Source organism: Gasterosteus aculeatus, chromosome 15 (assembly GCF_964276395.1).
Source record: "Gasterosteus aculeatus chromosome 15, fGasAcu3.hap1.1, whole genome shotgun sequence".
In the NCBI taxonomy this organism is placed as follows: Eukaryota; Metazoa; Chordata; class Actinopteri; order Perciformes; family Gasterosteidae; genus Gasterosteus; species Gasterosteus aculeatus.
Genome location: NC_135703.1, coordinates 17,720,095 through 17,742,685, shown reverse-complemented (window position 1 = coordinate 17,742,685; position 22,591 = coordinate 17,720,095). Strand labels below are relative to the sequence as shown.

Below are 22,591 nucleotides of genomic sequence, written 5' to 3'. Positions count from 1 at the left end.
AGCAGGTGTGGATGAGAAGGCCTGCGGTGGCCTTCCTTCTAAACCTCAGACAACACTGACATCAAGTGGCAGCTGGCAGGAGCTGCTTCACCACGTAGGAGCTAAACTGCAGAAACAGTACCGGTCAAAGGTTTGGAAACACATTCAAGTGAGAAGGCGTGTCCAACGTTAAGTAATAGCATATATAACATCACATCTTAGTTTATAAAATGGCTGAAGTTACGTGACGTTGGAAACCCATGTCGTGCTTTTAAGAAGACATGAGACAGCTCCTGACCCAGACTGTCCTCCACACCTGAACCCCCCCTGAGTCTATGTACTGCCTGTTATGGACATCAATGTACCGTTACCGGGAGCCGCTGCACTTTTGACGGCAGCTTGTTATAAGTTATTTCAACTCGAACAGGTTAGATTTGTCTTACCGATTTGTGGCACTGTGTCCCATGCAGCTTGTTCAGCCGCGAAAGAATGCTTTACCCCGAGGGGGTAAAGGAGACCAGCTCCTTTGGTCGTTGTGGACCGACCGACCGACCGACCAAAGGGGGGACGGGGAGAGGGAGGTGGTAGGGGGGAGGGAGGGGGTGTAGTTGTGGGCTCTCTGTCTGCTGGTGGTAAGTAAAACATTTTTCAGAAAACAAAGTAAAATGACAAAAAATATATAACCCTAACCCTAACCCTATATCGATTCTTTCTGTGGGGCAGCGGTCCGCGGCCCGGTGGTTGGGGACTTAAGAAAGAACCAATGTTTGAGGCCAACTTCTGCAAAGCCATGGTAACCTGCCTGTAAGTTGTCCGGACAGGTTTTACAGGTGTTTTCTTAAGCTTTATAAGCTTTACAAGCTTTACAAGCAGACTGACACATGGGCCACTTCGTACCGGACTGCGGAATGACCGCATTCTTACCCAAATACATGCACTTGTCCCTCTTGACACATATGGGGAGGCGGGGGTTGTAGTTGCTGTCGTGCACAGTTACTTAACAAGAAAAGGTAAGGTAATGTAGCACAATAACTTAACAAAAACGAAAACGACACAGCACGTGATGCAAACCGCAACCCAACGCTGTCAAGAATGTAAAGCAACGAGGATGCAACGTAATGTAAGCCGTAGGCAAGACTCATGGCACTGTGATGCTGTCGTACATATTGCGCAGATCCTCATCGATGGACTTAAAGGTTTCTACCGGGACTTGCCACTCATGAAGTTCAGAAGCTTGGCCCCTTATGCAGACATCCATCGCCAGTTCCTCCATATAGGGCGCCGACGTTCAACCTGTAAACCCTTCCCTTCCACCGCTGATTTCCAGCCTGCAAAACTCCATACTCGACAGCCTATCAGCATCCACCCAGGACTATCAAAGAAAGAGCCCTCCCACAGCCCTCGTCGCCCCCCCCTCACCTTTTGACCTCCTGTTCACCCGCGATCACTATTCGTTCCAGATACAATAACCCGCACCTTTCCTTAACCTAGGAAGCCACGTTCTCCCTGGCCCTTTTCGGATTCCTCAGATATAAATAAGAATAAAATAAGTTTGAATATGTGGTTATACAATGAGCCATGTGGGGTGTATTTGATTGCTATAGTTCTATTTATTGATGCAGCCTATCTAAGCTGTGTAAACCAGTGTTAAAGTGGTGAAAGGAGAGGCTTGAGCAATCATTGCAGGTATAGTTTTAAATGGGAAATTCCATTCAAAACTATGCAGCACCTCCTTCTGCTCTGAAATTCCAGTCTGGCAGCAAGAAGGTGCCGCCCAAGTGGAAGTAAGAATGATTCATGACAGGTTTCAGAAGGAGAAACTCGTGACAGGACGCACAGCAGGAAGATCTTTGTAGCTTGTAGACATGAGCAGGGCAGACTATCAAGGTAAGAGTCCGGGCTTTCTGTCATTATGGTAGTTCAGTGGAAAATGAGGTTCAAACCGTTATAGATATCGGACCTTATTGATATATCCTTGTGGATATACTTTATTAATGTCTGTATGAATATCACTAGTATTTCAAGTAATGGGTAGAGATACTGTTTATACTATTGTGAGCAGTGTTACATTGATATTATAGTGATTAGAATGAGCAAAACCGACATGGGGGCTCTCACCCCAGAGAGAGAGACGGAGGGAGAGCAAGTGAGAGGGAGATATCGAGATGCACAGCATCAGAAACATAGCGAAAAAGATACAATGCAACACAGAAAAATTGGCTTCAATTGGAATACTTGTAAGTAAGTAAATTTACTTGAAAATATGTTGTAATAAAACGTTGTAATAATGTAATAAAACTTGATTGGAAAAGTAAAGTCATTATTTTATTGATTTTTTATGGAGTTTATATATTATAATATATTGCATCTTTCAAATCAAAGAAGGAACGGCGGTGGTTAAGTGAGTTGAGTTACGGGTAACAATGTCTGTGTAACCAGAGGCACAGTTGGTTCCTGCCTTTGCTGTGATTGTGAAAAATATTCTCTAAATAAATTACACTATTGTACTTCTTTTTAATTAGAATGGGTAGAAGGGATTTTGTGCCTTTTTATTAGACAACGAAAGTAATCCGATTTTCAAGAATCAAGAGGAGAGGGAGATGGGAGATTTACAAACTCAGGATTATGAGCCAAACCCAGTAATGTATTGTCGTTGCTGAAATTCATGAAATCAATGATTTTGAATGAATGAATGATGATTGAGAGATCAAAGAAAAGAGTCAGTCAAATCACAGGCCCAAACAGATTAAGGCCGTCTTTGTTTTTCTATTAAATGTTTATTGTGATTTGTCGTGGCGCAGGGGTGAGAGAAGGTGTGCTGGAAAGCACAAGGTTGTAGGTTCGATTCCAGGCTGCCCCATGTTCCATGTCGAAGTGTCCCTGAGCAAGACACCTAACCCCTAATTGCTCCCCGGGCAAAAAATGTGAAAAAGCCATGTGTTTAAAGTGTAATGTAAGTCGCTTTGGATAAAAGCGTCTGCTAAATGACCTGTAATGTAAAAAAAACGGATTAAAAACAGGGGCACATTTAGTTTGTTACAAGCAAACAAATAAGTTAATTAGAAAAATCAGTGATCAGAGACATTCTCTGTTTACGACCATAAATCTTTATCTTAAAGTTTATCATGACTAAACGAAGATAGGTTGTTGTTTTACTAATCAGGTCTTACATAAAGTATCTTGAACAAACATGTTTTTGAAAACATTCTTTACAAAAAAATGCACCTTAAAGTTAATTATAGTAACTTGACACTCCGGGTTGAGAGCATTTTTGTTCTTGTTTGACCTGTTTGATGACATTAAATATGTGTTGTCATTGTGATAAGCAAATGTTGTTTTCAGCCTTTTGACCTGACTATTGGCTAAAAGGACACGGGCACTCTGATATTTCCTTGTGAGAGGCGACCAAAATGAAGGCGGCTGACCTCCTCTCTGAGAACAAGGCAGCATGTTATGACGAGCAGTGTATTTCTGTCCGGCAGGGTTCGGAGGTGCCGCAATTCCAAACGAATGGAGGATTGTTCTAGTCGGGAAGACCGGAGTGGGAAAGAGTGCAACGGGAAACACTCTCCTGGGGAGGGAAGCATTTGAGTCTGAGCTGTCTCCATCTTCCTTAACGTCCGAATGCCAGAAGGCCAAGGGGGTTGTTGGAGGTCAAAAAGTTGCCGTCATCGACACCCCGGGGCTGTTTGACACTAATTTCCCCCAAGAAGAAGTGTTGAAGAAGATCAAGATGTGCATCTCTCTCTCTTCTCCTGGTCCCCACGCCTTCCTGGTGGTTTTCCAGCTGGACAGGTTCACCAAGGAGGAGCAGGACACCGTCAGGATGATTCAGACCACTTTTGGGGAAGATGCGGCTAAATACACAATATTGCTGTTCACGCATGGCGACCAGCTGGGGAGTCAAACCATTGATGACTTTATTTCAGACAGTCCAGAACTGCTAGCCATCGTTAAGCAGTGCAACCAACGCTACCACGTCTTTAACAACGAAATCAAAGACCCCAAACAGACCAGTCAGCTCCTGGACAAAATTGACCAGATGACTAAGGCTAACGGAGGAGGCCACTACACCAACGAAATGTTCTTGAGCGCAGAGGCAGCCATAGAGAAGGAGAAACTGCGACTCCTGAAGGAAATGGAGACGAAGAGGGAAATGGAGCTGCAGGAACTGAGATCTCAATATCAGGAAAGGGCCTACCGCAGGGAGATGAAGCGGGTCAATAGAGAATATGACCGTGAAGCCAGATCTCAAGCTGAAAAATCCAATGACTTTCTCACTGCTCCGGTAGTAGGTGTGGCAACAACCTGTGGTGCTGCTGTCGGGGGTCTGATTGGGATTGCAGGAGGTCCAATTGGGATTGTAGTGGGAGTCGCAGCTGGAGCAGCTGTTGGAGCTGCCATTGGTATGGTGTCTATCAAAGTGTCCGAGCGCTGCCATGTGCAATAAGGACCGTACAGCATACAGTTAAATGATAATGTTTATAGGCCATTGTAACGTGGTTGATTCTTAGGGGTCCCGAGCTTTATTTTTCAACGTTGCAGCCGTGATTGTGCTCCTGGCGTCCAGATCCTTCGCTTTGACTGCTTTCCCTCAGATCTCGCTGGATGGCCACTCCTGCCTAAATACAGGGAGACAAACAATTCATCACATGACGGCAGCTGAGGCCTTCACCTGGCACCGTTGCCTGAGCCACTCCCCCCTGTTCCTTCTGCTACCGAGCCAAACCACGCCCGCCACCACAGCGATCATCAGACACCATCTAGACAGCGATTGGCTCCCAGTTAAACTCCATGTATACGCAAATGACTCTCAATGACTTTTTGTTCATTTATTTTGTTGTTGACTTCTACTCTATTTATCATACAGCAGTCTTTTACTGTTTAATGTCAAACATAAGTAAAATCATCCATGTAATCACCTTGATGGATTGTGCCTGGATGATGTCATGTACGTGTATCGTCTAAATAAAACACTTAAACTGCATCTTGTGCATTCATTCCTCGAATTGATCTACAGACTCATGACGGTGTCTTTGCAGTCGCTGTCGCCGTGACGCTGTTCAGCTGCACTATTGCTCTGCACGTGTGCTCAATAAGTGTCTCTAAATTCATCACCTATCATTATCTATTAACTAGCATTACCTGGTAGATACGGCTATTCATTTGTCTCTGCTATGGTCACACTTGTCTTTTCAATGGGACGCTTGGCTCTCATCGAGTTGGGGGTCTCAGTAAAGTGTAGCGCGCACACGTTGGTTATTAGGTCACCAAATCCCAGAATGTCTTTCTGTCTCCGGTCTCTCCAAGCCCACTGGTCCCCACTGAAGATGTCCGTCTTTAATAACGATGGTCAATGTGGTTTGTTACTGGGACGGGAGGAAAATAGCGCCTTTCTTGGTGTAGTTGGTATTTGGGGCAATAGGACAGTGTTTGTGGGGTCTCCGTAGATCTTCTATTAACATTCCATGACTTTGTAGTCTTATGCCTAGTGTTCTGCCCTGGGTGGAAGGAGTGCTCTGACTTGTTTTCTGTTTGAAGCGATCACAATCTTGGAGTGGGCGGCGCTGTCATGGGAATTACAAACAGGACCCTTGCAAATGAGACAGCAAAGAGAGGAGAGGAGTATTCAGTAAACAATACCCATTGGTTCCTCGCTGCTTCCTTGTTACTTAGCTTCATTCTTCTTGCAAAAATAACTTCTACATTACATATTCATGCTGGATGTGACGATGTACTTCTTTTAGGTGTCTGATATTGCGGCACAATAGATAATTATGGCGTAAAGAGTAAGAGTTAACTTCAGATACAACGAGCACATTTGGTCGATAATTCTTTTGTAGTACTACTCCAGTAATGGTAAATGGACTGTACTTGTATAGCGCTTTTGTAGTATTGCGACCACTGATGACAGGAGAACCCCACACAGTGACACCTGCCCATCAGTCACTACCATCCACACACTGTAGTCGCAGCTACAGGAGCCATGTGGGGTTAAGTGTCTTGCCTAAGGACACATGGACATGCGGGTTAGCCGGGCCTGGGATCGAACCGACAACCCTCTGATTGGAGGACGACCGTGCTCCCCACTCACCCACAGTGGCCCTTCCAATGCAGGTCTCATACTTGTACCGGAGTAGTTTTACTGAACAAAGTGCTAAAATAACCATGCGCTAATTCAACCACGGCTACTGAACATGTATCACTTTTTAAACTGCATTGATTGAGTTTCGACAAAAGCTAAATACTATATGCTTTTATTGTGTTAGCTTGGAATTCCATATACATCTGCAAATTTGTCCTCTACTGTATATATTTATAATTAACAATGCTGGTGATATGCAATTTGTACATATTTGTATTTAAATCAGATGTTTTCTGCTGCCATGCTTTATGTCCACAGGAAGGCAGACGCGAGGTGATGAACTCCGCATCGTCCTGCTGGGGAAGACCGGAGCAGGGAAAAGTGCCGCAGGAAACATCATCCTGGGGAGAGAGGCCTTCGAGCCCCAACGCTCTTCCTCATCCTGGACACTGCAATGCAAGAGAGTTGAGGGAGAGGTCGGAGGTCGAAAGGTCACCGTCATTGACACCCCAGGGCTGTTTGACACCCAGATATCCCAAGAAGAAGTGGTGAACAGGATCAAGATGTGCATCCCTCTCTCTGCTCCTGGTCCCCACGCCTTCCTGGTGGTTCTGAAGCTGGGCAGGTTCACCCAGGAGGAGCAGGACACCGTCAGGATGATCCACACCATTTTCGGCGAGGAGGCGGCTAAATACTCACTGGTGCTGTTCACACATGGAGACTATCTGAAGACGCAGACCATTGAAGGCTTCATATCAAAGAGCGAGGAACTTCAGGAGCTCATCAAGGTGTGCTACGGGAGGTACAGCGTCTTCAACAGCCAAGTGGACCCCCAGGTGCAGTCCCACCAGCTGCTGGAGAAGATTGTGCGAATGATGCAGGAGAACGACGGAGGGCACTACACCACAAAGATCCTCAACGAAGCAAGCAAGGCCTCAATGAAAGAGCAACACCGACTCTCTCAGGGCCTCGTGGCCGCAGAGAAGCAGAGGAGGAGGACCCTGGAAGCCGAAGTTCAGAAAGAGTTTACAGGAAGGTCAAAGAAAGTAAGAAAGTGTATTTTACTGTAGACATTCTGGCCATAAACAAGCAGCTCAAGTTGGTGCACTTTTTACTGCGCGGATTTAAGGTCACGTTCCGCAAAGCCGCTGGGGAGGCTCTGGTCTCACCACGTCTTCGTGGTCGTCTAGTGAAGCCGCAGACACATTTGTGTGTTCATACTGGGTTTAGACAGGTACAGGTAGAGGGCCTGGTGGTCCTTCACATGCTTTTGGTCTTTATTTACTACAGAATGCCATTCAAGACATTAGGAAATTCATAAAGTACCATCGAAAGGTTTGGACACACTTCCTCGTTCAACCTGACCAGAGAGTAGATACAGGTTACAGATATTGGTTACTTTCTAATTGAATGAGACGGTGTGTGTGACTGCTAAATTATTAAAAGCAAGACTACTGTATAGACCGCAATATTCATATTTACTATGAATGAAACCTACATTTATAGGTATATAGAGAGGACAAGGCTGGGACGTGGTGAATTGGACGAAATATATATGTGTGTATGTATGAAGCATATCATTTTGTATAATTTGCATTGGTATTTTTGAAAACTGATCTCTGTATCATATTGCAAATGCTGCCAATCACATCAGACAGAGTTGCTCAAAAAGCTCAGTTATCGTAAGTTAACACCAGAAAACAGGGTAAACCTCAAATAAATCTCCTGAACAAGTATAATTAGTGTTCTGTCCTACACTCTGAATAATGTATAAGGTTATGAATAATTCCCAGGCAACCGGAAGCTGAATTGATCTGCATGCAAACCTCACGAAGGTTAACAAGACAACAGTGACACTGACTGGTCGTGTTCTTCTCTGCACCCAATGTGATCACGGCCCCACGACCCACAGGGTCACAGCAAATAAAGGCCTGGTAATGGTTTGACAGTTTAAAAAAAAAATCCATGTTGATGAATGCACATATTGCCCGTCGTGCATAATATAGTTCTAAAATGCTGATCACATTTGGATGGCCTCTAATGTAATAGACATAGTTGTCAGAGAAAGATAACTATATGTCACGTGAGATATAATTCCCTCATAATTTGCAGCAGTTGTTTGGGAGAACAAACTGAAGACAATTTATTTTGATGTAGATAACTGGCATCTCCAAAGCGAATATACAGTACAGCTCCGTGGGAGCATGTAGAGAATGTTTGGGGGAAATGAACTGTGTGTTATATTGTGTGATCACTTCATGTGTTTTCCATTTAAACGTATGAGAGTCAAGGAGTCATATTTGGTAGAGGGCAAGAACACATAAAGGGAGAGCCAACGAAGGCTAACTGTCTTCTGGAACTTTCTACCAATTCATCCCTGGTGCCTCTATATGTTCTGACCAGTAGAGTAGATTGGTTACCTCTACAACTTTGTGGTGGTTTTGGGGAAATAAGATGAAATCATGCAGGCCCACTATCCTTTTTCAGCTCAGACCAGAAGGACTCAGACCCGTCTTCACTGCCACCTTTGACCTGCAGTCAGCCACAGGTTAGCTTTAGATGATGTGCTTTAGACTTCTTCGTAGAACATTGGGAATACTTGTTCATCTTTGAAACAAGAAATTAAAATAAAAAACAATTAAAGTGCTGGGTACATTTAGCTGCATGATAAGATACAACAATGTTTATTTCTGGTATCTATTTGGAAAAATACAATTAAAAATGGCGTAACAAATTATAAAAAATAAATTCGACATTGCCTTCTGTATCTCACGTGACTGCACTGCTCAGCACTCACGTGACGCGCGGCGCTGCTCAGCACTCACGTGACGCGCGGCGCTGCTCAGCACTCACGTGACGCGCGGCGCTGCTCAGCACTCACGTGACGCGCGGCGCTCGTGCAGCGCGCAGCAGCATGGAGCTCAGGGAGCTGTCGGCGGTAGCAGCGCTGGTTCTGGCTCTGACCGGGGCTCTGACCGGGGCTCTGACCGGGGCTCGGGGCTCCTGTCCCCCGTACAACCTCAGCGACGCTCGGGGCCTCGGGAGGACTTTTGACGGAATAGGAGGTTTGAGCGGCGGAGGGGTGAGTTCGGCCCAGTTGTATCGACGTTGACTTACTTCCTGGTAACTTTCCGGTGTTACGCGCCTACTGGTTTTTGAACCTACTGGTTTGTCTCCGCGTGTTTGTTTGTTTGTTTGTTTGTTTGTCCCCTACAGCGGCAGATGTTTTCTGCCTCGGTCACCTGATTCGTCACAACATTCACACACATTTTGCTGAAAATGTTCAAAAGTCCTCACGTGTCCTTTGCAGCGGTTACTTTGTATAAGTATAAGTGAGCACTACGTCACTGCCACGTGTGGAGAAACACATTGAAGACCAGAGATTTATTAAACGATCCACCTGGATTCAAACCCTGTGAAGCAAAGTGACAACACGTACAAGACGACGCGATGCGTCAACCAGCACTGATGTCTGCTGCTGTTTGCTGTACTCGTCATCTCGTTGTACATCGGCAGTGGCTGGAAAACCAGTTGGTTCAGAGGGAACCGAGACCACTGGTTTTGGTGGGCAGAAAATATAGATTCAAATATATTTGAATGAAAGATCGCCTCAATCTGGATTCGAACCCTGTCGAGCAAAATAACAACATGTCTCGAGACGTCGGCCAGCTTGATAAATGATGTTGATAGTTTCCTTATTACTGTAATAAACTGTATGCAGTTGTAAACCTTTTGGTTCAAGGTGAACCACGACGACAGCTGGTGTTTGGTGTTGTGTTGTGGAACACTTCCAAACGTGTGTATCGATGCTTGAAACAGTTATTTACACATTACATCCACACCGTTAAAAAAGTGCTTTACAGACGTGGAATCGTAAAATACACCGCGGATTAATCAATCACGTTAATTAGCAACATCCGCATAAAGGGAGAATTGCAGTTTGTGCGACCTCTGCTCAGTAGAAATATATCTCGAAAAGCTTCAGATAAAATGGACCCTCCCAAAGTGAACGACTTTTTTTGTAATATGAATTTAGATGTTATTGAGAAAGTAATCAGACTTGTGTGCTAGAAAACCTGACAGACTGACTATGTAGAGAATGTGGGGATGCACAGCAAAGTCCAGGGACAAAGGTCATAGGTGAGATTAAACTGACAGTTCTGTAATCTTACAAATATAATATATTACTCGTCAACGCTTCTTCTCAGATCCAGTGTACAACATCTGAACATCTCCTTCCCACTGGCAAAACAATCCAATCAACAGGGTGCTAATGAACTTAGAGAACCCCCCCGATACGTCTCACCTCTGATAATCATCTTGCTGAAAACATGGTGTCCTAAAACATTCGTCTTATCTGGGTGGAAATGAAAGGGTCTAAATACAGAGCGTGTAACATTACAAACAGGGGATAATACGGTGGAAAGGACCCTGTCCGCTCTGCACCTCCTGCCTGCCACCCGTCTCCTCACAGGTCACCGGGGGTCACGGGTCCATCTGGACCTGGTCTTGCCTCTGTGGTTCTGTGCATTGACTGTTTGGAGGATCATCCTGTAGACTATTGCACTTGTGTCCATCCGGGGAGGAGGATCCCTCCCGGTTTGCTCTCCCACAGGTTCCTTCCTCGTTTCTCCGTTAGGGGGTTTTGGGGGAGTTGTTCCTGTTTGGATGTGAGGGTCCTGGGACAGAGGACGTCTACAGATTCTAAAGTCCTCTAAAGGACAAAATGAATGGAATCCAATTAGAATTTGCTCCTGACTTTTTGCTCTTGTAGATATTCAGGCACGGTGATTTTTTTATTTGTTTGCAAATTGTGAGCCATCAAACAATTACTTATAAGCCGATTAAGGCCTTAAGGTTTCTACAAAAACAGGCAGTGTTTACATGGCTGTAAATCATGACGTCCATTTCTTCATTTAGTGGATAGAACATTTCTAATATGACATCCTTCTGTGCTCAGTGTTAATAATTATTGAGTATTTTCACAGCATAAAGCATCACGAAGCACCGACAAAGTGTTCAACGATACGCCACCAAAACCAGTCGTCTCGGTTCCCTCTGAACCAAGAGGTTTACAACTGTATCCAGTTTAATAAGATAATAAGGAAACTGTCAACAATAACTATCAAGCTCGAGTGGCCGACCGCTTAGAGCAGACGCCCCGAAACGTGTTGTTATTTTGCTCCACAGGGTTCGAATCCAGGCTGTGGCGATCTTTCATTCAAATATATTTGAATCTATATTTTCTTAAGTGGCTGTGATGCACGATGAACAGAATCCCCCCTTTTGTCCAAATGTGTCGGTGGTGGAAAGCTGCAGCCTCGCGAAAAAGCATCGATACACATGTTTGTTAAGTGTGTAAAACCAGTGGTCTCGGTTCACTGTGAACCAACTGGTTTTCCAGCCACTGCCGATGTACAACGAGATGACGAGTACAGCAAACAGCAGCAGACATCAGTGCTGGTTGACGCATCGCGTCGTCTTGTACGTGTTGTCACTTTGCTTCACAGGGTTTGAATCCAGGTGGATCGTTTAATAAATCTCTGGTCTTCAATGTGTTTCTCCACACGTGGCAGTGACGTAGTGCTCACTTATACTTATACAACGTAACCGCTGCAAAGGACACGTGAGGACTTTTGAACATTTTCAGCAAAATGTGTGTGAATGTTGTGACGAATCAGGTGACCGAGGCAGAAAACATCTGCCGCTGTAGGGGACAAACAAACAGCAGGTGTAACAACCAGTAGGCGCGTAACAGCGGTCTTGAGGCTTGAGTACGTTAGCGGCGTGGAAGTGTGACGCCATGTTTCATCCACTTGCTCCGTCAGGCGACGTCTCGGTTACTGGTGAATTACGCGGAGCCGTTCCGCAGTCAGATCCTGGACTTCCTGTTCACGGTACGACGCGTTCACGAGAAGCGCTCAGCTGTGCGCGACGGACCTACTGATGTGTGTGTCTGTGTGTGTGCGTGTTTGTTGGTTTCAGCCCGGTTTCGGAGCATCTCTGCACATCCTGAAGGTGGAGATCGGAGGAGACGCTCAATCTACCGGTGGGTGGTTTTGGTCACCGAATGAGGTTGTAAAAATAACTCCAGGGTGGAAGCTGGGACGGTTGGTTTTCTCTTGACTTTGACTTTCTTATTAAAATTAGATAACTAATTAACAAAATAACACGTGTTGCCCAAAATAATACATGTGTGATATTTTGTGGGTCTTTTGAGTTGGTCTTTCCCCAACAAACTAGGTTCATAGGTGCATCTCAATATATACATACATATGCTCTAATAGATTTTATATAAATATATATAATATATATATATTGTAATGTATTTATCATTTAATATAATGTATTATATAATATTTATAATATGGCAGTTGTATCATATTCTGAATATTGCTTTTTTTATATATATTAATTTTCCAATAAGATGTCCTTATGTTAAACTGTTGGAACTAAAACTGCAGAGTGATGTTTGATAGCCTTGTTTGCATTGACTCACACTGGTGAAAGTGATTGGCTGTCGTCCTCCGGCCCGCGGGCCGTGTCTTTGACCCCTGCTATGGATCGTTCACTGGGTCCGCGTGTCGCTGCCAGGTCCACCTGTTCTCAGCTCCCTGTGCTGCTCTCCTCTAGCAGAGCTGCAGCATGAGTGTCTTTCTTCTTCAACGTGGCGAGCGGGCTGTACCCAGCATGCACTGCAGAGGTTCATCTTCATGACTTTACACTTGAGTCTTCTCTTTTTCCAGATGGAACGGAGCCGTCACACATGCACCATGAGGATGATGAGAACTACTTCAGAGGGTACGAGTGGTGGCTAATGAAAGAGGCCAAGAAGAGGAACCCAAATATCACACTGATGAGTAAGAACCGTCTTCTACCACACTGCAGATCACGTCTCTCAGTGGTACCAACAACATCTGGATGGATATAGAGGTTCCGTCTAGGGCTGCAACAACCAATCGATTAAAAGTGTTGGCAACAAAGTATCGATCATTATCGATTCGTTGTGTCGCGCGATTATTGCGTCACTCAATGAGTTGCGGAGAAAAATAAAAAAGGCGCCGAGCGACGTAGAAGATTCGCCACCAGCGCCGGCAGTTGTGAGTCACATGACGCAGGCGAAGACGTCTGTTTGAGGGAAGTCGTCCAAGGTGTGCGAGCATTTCACACTAAACTAGAAAAAAGTGTCAATGGCGAAATCTGCAAAGTCGACGTAACGCGGCACGGGAGAACCGCGTTGTCCCGTTTACACGTGAGGAGCCTCCGGCAAGCAACAAGCTAGCGTTAGCTCGCTAATAACCGCAGTAATGCAGTCAACCAGACTAAGACACGTTTTTATTTACTCGCCTCTTTTGGACCATTCATTTTTCAATCTGTTGTCTTGTATTTCGTGCTTTCCGGTTATTGTTGACATTATATATATATATATATATATATATTACATACACACATATACGGTAGTCTGGTGCGCTTGCTCCTATACTGCGGGTTATACGGTAGTTGATGTGCCTGTAAAGGGAGACACGGTGGTCCATTAAACCAGGGCGGATAACGAAGAAGCCTCAAATGCATTTATTTACAAATGCCATTTTAAATTCATCTCATAGCACCTGGTCATTTTTTATCTGTACTTAGATACTGTCATTGTAGTGCAACTTGGCAAGTAAATGTAATAGCTTCAAGTGTGTGAGAGCGAGTGTATTATAGAGAACAAGTTCTGACGTTAACACAAATCCTGATAATTTATCTGATTTGTATGTTTCTTCATTTTTTATAAATTAGTATTATGTTCAAGGAGCAACCTGTATTTTTTCAATGTGAATTAGCAGTTCTGTTTTAGAATAAAGGGTTGGAAATTAAAACTTTTCAATGCCGTTTTTTTATTTTTTCTAATCCAAATCGACTAATCCAAACAATATTTGAGCGATTGATCGATTATCAAAATGCTCGTTAGTTGCAGCCCTAGTTGTTTCAGATGCTGCATCTTGCCTGTGTGTTGGCGTCTCCTCGTAGGTCTTCCCTGGGCCTTTCCTGGTTGGGTGGGTCATGGGAAGAATTGGCCCTATGACTTCCCAGACATCACTGCAGCCTACGTGGTGAACTGGATCCTGGGAGCCAAGCAGTACCATGACCTGGACATTCAGTACGTCGGGGTGAGTGCTCGTTTATCTTGTTTTAGCTCCACGCTGGGGCTGGACCTTCAACGGGGGACGTAATGTTCATCTCTAGCTAGAGGGACCTTTTTATGAAGTGAGGTTAATGTTTAAATGCCGTTTTATGGTTGAGGTTTATTGTTAAGTTCCACTTGTATATTTACAGTGTCAGTGAGAACATTGTGCTCATCAGAAACCATACGAGCAGTCACATGACCAGCTGCTGTGTGTGTTTCTACTTCTCAAATCTTTGAATCCTGTACAACGACCTCATTGACGTTGCGTGTGCGCCTCGCCGTCGTAACCACCCTCACTATATTGTAAGGGGGTTTATCCACTAATCCGGGACACGGGCGACATGTTTTCTACTTCTTGGGACGATAATGTAATATCATTTATTTCCATGTATTATATATTGTGTGTATTCCCTTTGGTTGCGTTATTCTCTACAGCTCCATTATATGACTAAACTATAATTCTAACATCAGCTGATTGACAGGCCAGCTTTTCCACAGTGTGAGCAGCCCAAAGGGGGCGGGGGGGGGCGTTCTTCACAAATCCCCGGTTTTTGAATTTGTGACTAATCTCAGATTTCTTTCTTAAACATCTGACTACTATTTTTACTTATTGTTTCTCTTTATAAATGTACCACTTTAATAAAAAAAAAATACTACGTTTGTTTCACGTAAAATCACCTCTTTGATCGGGTAAGCATGAAGAGAGTGTTGCTCACCTCATCTTTTAGCTGACGTGGATTACTTGTTGTCTGACATTCACTTTCATGTTTTTAGATCTGGAACGAGCGAAGCTATGACAGCAAGTACATCAAGGTAATCCTAACTTCATATCCTAGTGTCATCTCATGGATCTGACTGATACATGTGCATTATGGGTAAGATCAATCTAAACCGTAAACGAAAGGAGAAAAACAGCCTCTAACATCGAGTTGGGTTCAGTTCAATTTGTGGAGCCCAAAACGACAAATTAGCCTCTGAAGGCGTTGAAGTCTGTGCAGTGGATTTCATGTGCACAGAATGAACAGTGTAAAAGATCCTGTGCGTTAAATTTCTACAGCAGACATGATGGAAATATTGACATGGAAGTGTAAAATAGATATAGATATATAGATATACACTCACCTAAAGGATTATTAGGAACACCTGTTCAATTTCTCATTAACGCAATTATCTAATCAACCAATCACATGGCAGTTGCTTCAATACATGTAGGGGTGTGGTCCTGGTCAAGACCATCTCCTGAACTCCAAACTGAGTGTCAGAACGGGAAAGAAAGGTGATTTAAGCTATTTTGAGCGTGGCGCGGTTGTTGGTGCCAGACGGGCCGGTCTGAGTATTTCACAATCTGCTCACTTACTGGGATTTTCACACACAACCATTTATAGGGATTACAAAGAATGGTGTGAAAAGGGACAAACATCCAGTATGCGGCAGTCCTGTGGGCGGAAATGCCTTGTTGATGCTAGAGGTCAGAGGTCAGAGGAGAATGGGCCGACTGATTCAAGCTGATAGAAGAGCAACTTTGACTGAAATAACCACTCGTTACAACCGAGGTGTGCAGCAAAGCATTTGTGAAGCCTCACAAGCCACACGCACAACCTTGAGGCGGATGGGCTACAACAGCAGAAGACCCCACCGGGTACCACTCATCTCCACTACAAATAGGAAAAAGAGGCTACAATTTGCAAGAGCTCACCAGAATTGGACAGTTGAAGACTGGAAAAAAGTTGCCTGGTCTGATGAGTCTCAATTTGTGTTGAGCCATTCAGATGGTAGAGTCCGAATTTGGCATAAGTCACCAGATCTCAACCCAATAGAGCATCTTTGGGATGTGGTGGAACGGGAGCTTCGTGCCCTGGATGTGAATCCCACAAATCTCGAAAGGGGGTCAAACACAGTTTTAGTCTGGTGTTCCTAATAATCCTTTAGGTGAGTGTATGACTCCAATTTAGTCCTTTGTGTCAAAGAGGTTTCCGTTGGACCTTCTGCTCCCTGCGTTCCTCTGAGAGCATGTCTTTGTTGCCAAGGTGCTCCGGAACACGCTGGATAAAGTTGGGCTAACCGGCGTTGGCATCGTCGCAGCAGATGGCGATTGGAGCATCGCCAACTCTATGCTGGTTGACCCCTACCTTACTGAGTGTGTTGAGGCCATTGGGTGAGTACAGTTGGTCCAATGTGCCGATCCGAAGTCGCACTGCTTAGTCAGTCGTTTGACCCAATGCCAGAGCAGCGTGGTCACACCTGTGAGTCCAGCCAAGGACAAATGAACCCCTGACCACTGCTGGACGAATTGACAGAGACGTCCCTCTATAAATGGATCAGCTGTTCTTCTTCAAACCTCAATGTTTGTGGCTGTTTTTTCATGTTGGGCTTTAACGATTATTATTTAACGATTTAACTCTATACGGTAGATGCATTTGAGCACCACATGTTGACACCATCCTTATTCAGCACTGTACTTGTTGAACTGGCATCGCAACAGACTCTGCAAAGCTTTGTGCAACGCTTCTATTTTGGGATGATTTGAGACAAAAGAAATCCGAGCATGCGACGCCCCAGGGGGGGTGAAGGGTTGTGTGTGAGCCTTGCAGTTGACTGGTGACCAATTCAGGGTGTCCCATGTCCCCGCTTTGAAGACGACTGGCTGATAAATAGGGCGGACTGCCCTGCTAACTCGTTACAACGTAATCAGTGACGTCAGTAAGAGGGTAGTTATGAGTCATGTCACCTGATTTGTTCTTTAGGCTAACACGTCAAAACCGTAAACGTTACGCACACGTGCACACTCGCATGGTCGATCTCATGAATTTTCCTATCGAGATGACAAATCACTACTACAACTCTCTCTCTCTCGCTTGGCCGCGCACACACAGCAGTTATTGCTTGGTTTCGGTGGCGATCGCCCGAAAAAAAGCGTATGTTTGGGGCAATAGTGGCTTTCGCAACCGAATGTAACATTATTGACGACAAAGTCCGGCCTCTCGTGCCTTTTCTTGCACAGCGGGCAATTGTGTTTGTCAGTCAGCACCAATGAAAACACACACTGCTGAATATGAAGGCAAATGGCTTGTAGTCGGCATCCATTCAACCACACTTTCAATTCAATATGAGCCCGAAATAGTTTCTGACTCACCAATCGGTCGAGTGTTTGTACATAAAATCCATCCGCCGCTCTTTCCTCGTGACTGGTCTCAGATCCGTGATATCGGCGAATGTGCAGTAATATCTCTATTAATTGGTCCATGTTTGATACGCAACGTAGATGATTACTGGCGTAACCTTTTAATGTGAAAGGCGCAGCAGAGTTGTGCTTTATGACGTACATGTCGTAGAATACAGGATCAAAGTGTCCATGCGCCACATGTCTGCAATGAACGGACGGTAACAGCAGCTTATTCTGCCAGAACAGTAAAAATGTTTATTAAATAAAATGATTTAGTAAACATTTTCATGTTTGGATTTCGGCAGGGTCGGCAGTGCCCACCTTGCCACCCACCCTTACCTTCGGTATCGCACAATATAGAAAAATGAATGCGATACGTTTTGGTGGTGCGATATTCATTTTACATATAAATAAACATTTTAGTCAATCGCGCTTCCATTGTTGGGGGCGGGGCTTAGGCATCGCCTCCACACGCGGAGCGGGCGCACAGCGGGAGGGAACGCTTGAGGGCACCGTTAACAGGATAAACAAGTCCAAGTGGATTTGGTATCTTCAGCTTGGGAACATATTGGCTTTAGGTCGACAGAGAAGATGAGAGAAGAGAACCAATAACGGGAACGAGCCGGTACGTCGACTTTTAAAAACCATGGAAACGGGCAACGCAACTAAGCTAAAATCTCACCTGAAACGACAACCATCCGCCCAGGCTTTGGTGAACTCTCTGGTTGCCGCGGCGCTTTTCCAATGGACACATTTTCTCGCACCTACCGCCCGGTGCTTCAAAGAGCGTACCTGTATGACGACGTTATTATACTGTCATCATAATCAGCACCACACAATGGTCTGAAAATTGCAATAATATTGTTTATCGCAAATAATGTTGGTGCAACAATCGACCACAGAAATCTGATGTTGTGACGGCCCTAGTTGAAGGTGTGTGTTGTGCTCTGTCTCCATGTGACTGTCACTGACCCAGCTGCTGCGCTACACTCTGGATAAGCGTGGCCTGGAGACAGTCAGGATCGTAGCCAGTGACAACCTGTGGGAGCCCGTTGTCCGGTCCGTGCTGCTCGACCCAGAGCTCAGCGGAGCCGTAGACGTGATCGGGTAGGGCCGGCTTCTGTTCTGTCTCTGACATCTGGTCTCTGACACTGAGCTATCAACAGCACGCGCATACCTGCGCTAAATAGGAGTATAGTATTTACCTGCACGGTACTCAAAGTGTGGCTATGCTTCTGGTCACAACCCTTCTGCTGCTAGTGCACGAGCATCGATTCCCCTCCAGTGTGCCGGCGTTTCCCTACGTTAAAGCAGTGGTCCCCAACCACCGGGCCGCACAGAAACAATCCTACTTCAATCATACTGAAAAATGACCAGATTCTCTCCCAATTCCATGCGTTGTGCGCTAGTGAAAATGAGCAAAAACCAAACGGGGAGAATAGCCTACACCTTCAAAACCGAATCAAGCTTCATTTAAGTAGGAGTCCTTTTTTTAGTGTTTCTAGCGTCCGGTAACTCTCATCCGCCAAGCCCGCCCTGCGTTATATGGGCCAATGTTTTGCAGGTCGTATCTTTTCATTTCGTCGTGTTCAAAACGGTCCGATAAATGTATTCCAACATGAAAGCGGTCCACGAGTCCATGAGGCAAAGAGGTTGGGGGCCGCTGCGTTAAAGTGTTTTCCAGATCCGGGCTCGGTTACGAGTGTGAACCTTTAGGAACCCGGTGTTTTCTATAGTAGAGAGAGACGTTGTGGCGTTCTACTGTGGAGCTGCTAGCTCGCTGAATACTGCCGTGCATGAAAGCCAGTGACTACCGAGTTGGGACTTGAGTGTCTTTTTAACATCTGCACTAACGTAGCAAAGCATTTCATATTTACAGGCTGTGTCTAAATCTACTACTTTACGCGGTCTCAAAGGATTAGACGGCTGCATGTGTGCCGTAGCAATGGCTGCCCTTTGCTAAAGCTAGAATGACTGGTGTGCCACTCAGGGCCCACTACCCCGGCACCAACTCGCCGGAGGAGGCCCTCAAGACGCAGAAGAAGCTGTGGGCGTCGGAGGACTACAGCACATTCAACGATGAGGTCGGAGGAGGCTGCTGGGCTCGTATCCTCAACCAGAACTACGTCAACGGACTCATGACTGCGTAAGTCGACGCACCACGTACGGTACAAGCTTTGTAATGGTTCATTTTAAGCAAACCTAAGAAACAACTTTCCGTGTTGGCGTTGTACAAACCCTGAATGGCCCGTGGCTCTTTCTCAGCACCATCTCCTGGAACCTGGTGGCCAGCTATTATGAGGACCTGCCCTTCAGCAGAGACGGGCTGATGACGGCTGAGGAGCCCTGGAGCGGCAACTACGTGGTGGAGTCTCCTATCTGGATCACAGGTGAGACCCGTTCCTTGTTCAGTCATTCATTGTGAGAACCTTGAAGAAGTGGTCTTTGTTTTGATGATGATCGTCCCCCTCGTAGCCCACACCACCCAGTTCACTCAGCCCGGGTGGACCTACCTGCAGACTGTTGGCCATCTGGCACAAGGAGGAAGTTATGTGGCGCTGACTGATGGGAAGGGAAACCTCACTGTTGTCATAGAGACCATGGCAAGTTGGGCTTTCCTATTGTTCACTTTTAGCTGCTTCAATGTCCCTGCTGTGGTTGTGCAGTTTAAAGGCGTTTGGGGTGAAGCTGTACAGGATGTTGTAGAGCGCACAACGTTTGTGTCTTGTGTTAAATATTTGACGTTTCTTTTGCAGACCCGTGATCATTCCGTGTGCATAAGACCTCCGCTCCCTCCCTTCAATGTGACATCCCAGAATGCAACTTTCCAGCTAGAGGGATCCTTTGTAAGTTCCCTTGCGGTCATCATGGTGCTGTTTTAAAATGAACAAATGATTCTGATTGTAGGTCACTTATTTCCCTTAGGCCTCCATCAAGGAGCTCCAAGTTTGGAGGTCACAGTTTAACTTTAAAACCAAAAAGTCCTCCTTCTTTGAGAAACTACCTCCACAGAAGGTACAAGATCCTCCCACAAATAACTTTACTAGGTTTCAGTTGTTTCGACATGCTGATGTTTACTCGTCATTTCAGCTTTTCAATGGATTATTCACTATTGAACTGGCTGAAGATGAAGTTTACACATTTACCACCATTACCAGCGGGCAGAAGGGCAGCTACCCCCCCTCCCCCCCCTCCGCTCGCTTCCCCAAAGTCTACAAGGACGACTTCAACGTGCGTAAGTACCGAACGCGGAGCCCGAGAAGAAAAGGAGCCAAGCGCCAACCCAAGTAGTGGAACACATTAAGAGCCCTTTAGACCCTTTTTTTCAATTGCGTTTGACTTCCAGTTGTTTTCGGTGCTGGTGTTGAGCGTGTGTCCCCATCCCTCTTCTGCGCAGGAAACCCCCCTTTCTCAGAGGCCCCCAACTTCGCTGACCAGACGGGCGTCTTTGAGTACTACGTGAACATGAGCGACCCCGGACCTCACGTCTTCACCTTACGACAGGTTGTGACCGAGAGACCCGTCACGTGGGCGGCTGATGCTGACCAGACCATCAGTGTCGTAGGGGACCATCAGTGGTGAGGAACGGTACCTGTAGTCGTACAGTACCAGTCGGCGCTGGTGTGCCACTGAGAATACATACCTGCAAACTTGTTGCCTTGCCGATCAGCATCGAGGTCTTCATCCTTTCACTCTGAATCCGTGTTGCCAACTTCCAAAGCCTTGTGTCATGGGAGCCCGACGTGTCCCTCTGCACTGCCCGTCCTCAGCATGTCCGTCTCACAGGAGCCCCGCGTACAGCAGTTAGAGCAGAGACGCAACATGAAGCGTGCATGTGCAAAGCCGCCTGCGGGCTCCGTTACCGTTATGCAAATCAGGCGCCCCCTCTTCCCCGTTGTCCCCTTTTTCAGCCCCTGCGAGTCTGCAGGTATGAAAGTTACGATGGGGAAACGTTAAATGAAAACTGGCGTAACTGTGAAATAAAGGAGTACTTGTTTTTTAGATTCTTGTCCTACATAACGACACTCTGTGATGTCACAGGGGGAACCTGACGGTCACGTGTGACGTCTTCATGGAGCGCGTGAAGACGGGCGGCGTGTTCATAGCGGCCCGGGTGGATAAAGGAGGCCAGTCGGTCCGCAGCGCCAGAGGAGTCTTCTTCTGGGTGTTTGCAGACGGGACGTACAAAGTGACCAACGACCTCGGTCAGTGGGCATCATGGACACCACAGACCGCTCACCCGCGTATATGCCATGCTTTGTATGATTCTATGTCAATTCCAGAAAGGAAAGGTGCATTTTGTTGGACTATTTTTAGTGGCGGATTAATCCAAATTTTGTGTTTGGGATTGAGTCTAAATAACGGTTTCAAAATATATAAAAGGCAATAATTGCTGTGACTTATCATATTTTTATAGCTCCGTTGTCTTCATGCCTGCCTTGCTTTTTTAAGTGCCTGTCAATCACTGTCAACTTCTTTGTTCGGTATTTTTTTGTGGTATTTTCATGGAATTTGTTGACATTATAAAAAGTAGTATTTTTCTTTTTTTTTTTTTTAAAGCCAATTAAAATGAAACATTTCAGCTGTAACTGGAGGTACTTCTGGGGATGATGGGTTCTGTTGTTGTGTCCTCAGCTGGACAGACCGTGCTGGCAGAGGGAAGGTCTGGGACCCGAGCCTACGGCTGGCACACGTTGTCCCTCACCGTGGCAGTAAGTGGAGACCCAAGGTGCTGAATGTACTCCGTGTCCACGCTGGGTGTACGTAACGTGTTCCCCTCCTGTAGGGTCAGTACGCGTCTGGGCTGCTGAACGGGTACCCGCTGTGGAAGAACGCTGTGGTGCTGAGCCCAAAGAGCGGCTGGGCGGCCATTGGAACCGCCTCATTTGAGCCGGCTCAGTTTGATAACTTCGCTGTGGTGGCAGAATATTGATTTAAATCAAATAAAAATGTTCCCCATCTTCTAGGTGCTGACATATTAAAAGCTTAATTCTAAAGCGTCTCTACAGTTTGCTAATAAATGGATTGTTTTTTTGTACCAAGGTGTTTACGGGGAAATAATGGTTAATGTTTTAAAACCTGTCTAATAAAACCTGTCTAAAAAAAGCAGCTTGTGGTTTCATGGTCTTGTGGAGCTGTTGTCCTGAACGACGTGTACTTCAGCTTGTTGGTCTGCATCGTGCTGTCATGCAGT

General features: G+C 45.7%; 3 protein-coding genes across 5 annotated transcripts; all 3 read left to right on the top strand.

Annotated features, from left to right (window-relative positions):
- Nucleotides 1-1,738: 1,738 nt before the first annotated feature.
- LOC120833411 (GTPase IMAP family member 9) lies at nt 1,739-7,800 on the top strand. Its single transcript, XM_040200490.2, has 2 exons — nt 1,739-1,866; nt 6,383-7,800. Exons 1-2 carry the CDS (start codon nt 1,845-1,847, stop codon nt 7,132-7,134), a joined length of 774 nt encoding a protein of 257 aa, XP_040056424.2. The 5' UTR covers nt 1,739-1,844; the 3' UTR covers nt 7,135-7,800.
- On the top strand, nt 1,747-4,963 carry LOC144382944 (GTPase IMAP family member 9-like). Of its 2 annotated transcripts, none has more exons than XM_040200489.2 (2): nt 1,747-1,866; nt 3,462-4,963. In XM_040200489.2, the coding sequence occupies exons 1-2, from the start codon at nt 1,845-1,847 to the stop codon at nt 4,427-4,429; spliced, it is 990 nt and encodes a 329-aa protein (XP_040056423.2). In that variant the 5' UTR covers nt 1,747-1,844; the 3' UTR covers nt 4,430-4,963. The 2 variants fall into 2 exon arrangements, with proteins under 2 accessions (XP_040056423.2, XP_077945153.1); XM_078089027.1 differs by having other exon boundaries at nt 1,797-1,866; nt 3,444-4,963.
- A 1,046-nt stretch (nt 7,801-8,846) lies between the features above and the next one.
- Nucleotides 8,847-22,363, top strand: galcb (galactosylceramidase b). Of its 2 annotated transcripts, none has more exons than XM_040199702.2 (17): nt 8,847-9,146; nt 11,893-11,961; nt 12,050-12,113; nt 12,811-12,924; nt 14,078-14,217; nt 15,009-15,047; nt 18,374-18,504; nt 19,388-19,543; nt 19,663-19,787; nt 19,873-20,000; nt 20,154-20,243; nt 20,323-20,412; nt 20,488-20,632; nt 20,795-20,975; nt 21,439-21,602; nt 22,033-22,109; nt 22,184-22,363. In XM_040199702.2, the coding sequence occupies exons 1-17, from the start codon at nt 8,979-8,981 to the stop codon at nt 22,328-22,330; spliced, it is 2,028 nt and encodes a 675-aa protein (XP_040055636.1). In that variant the 5' UTR covers nt 8,847-8,978; the 3' UTR covers nt 22,331-22,363. The 2 variants fall into 2 exon arrangements, with proteins under 2 accessions (XP_040055636.1, XP_040055637.1); XM_040199703.2 differs by lacking the exon at nt 18,374-18,504 and adding an exon at nt 16,262-16,389 and having other exon boundaries at nt 8,850-9,146.
- Nucleotides 22,364-22,591: the final 228 nt, after the last annotated feature.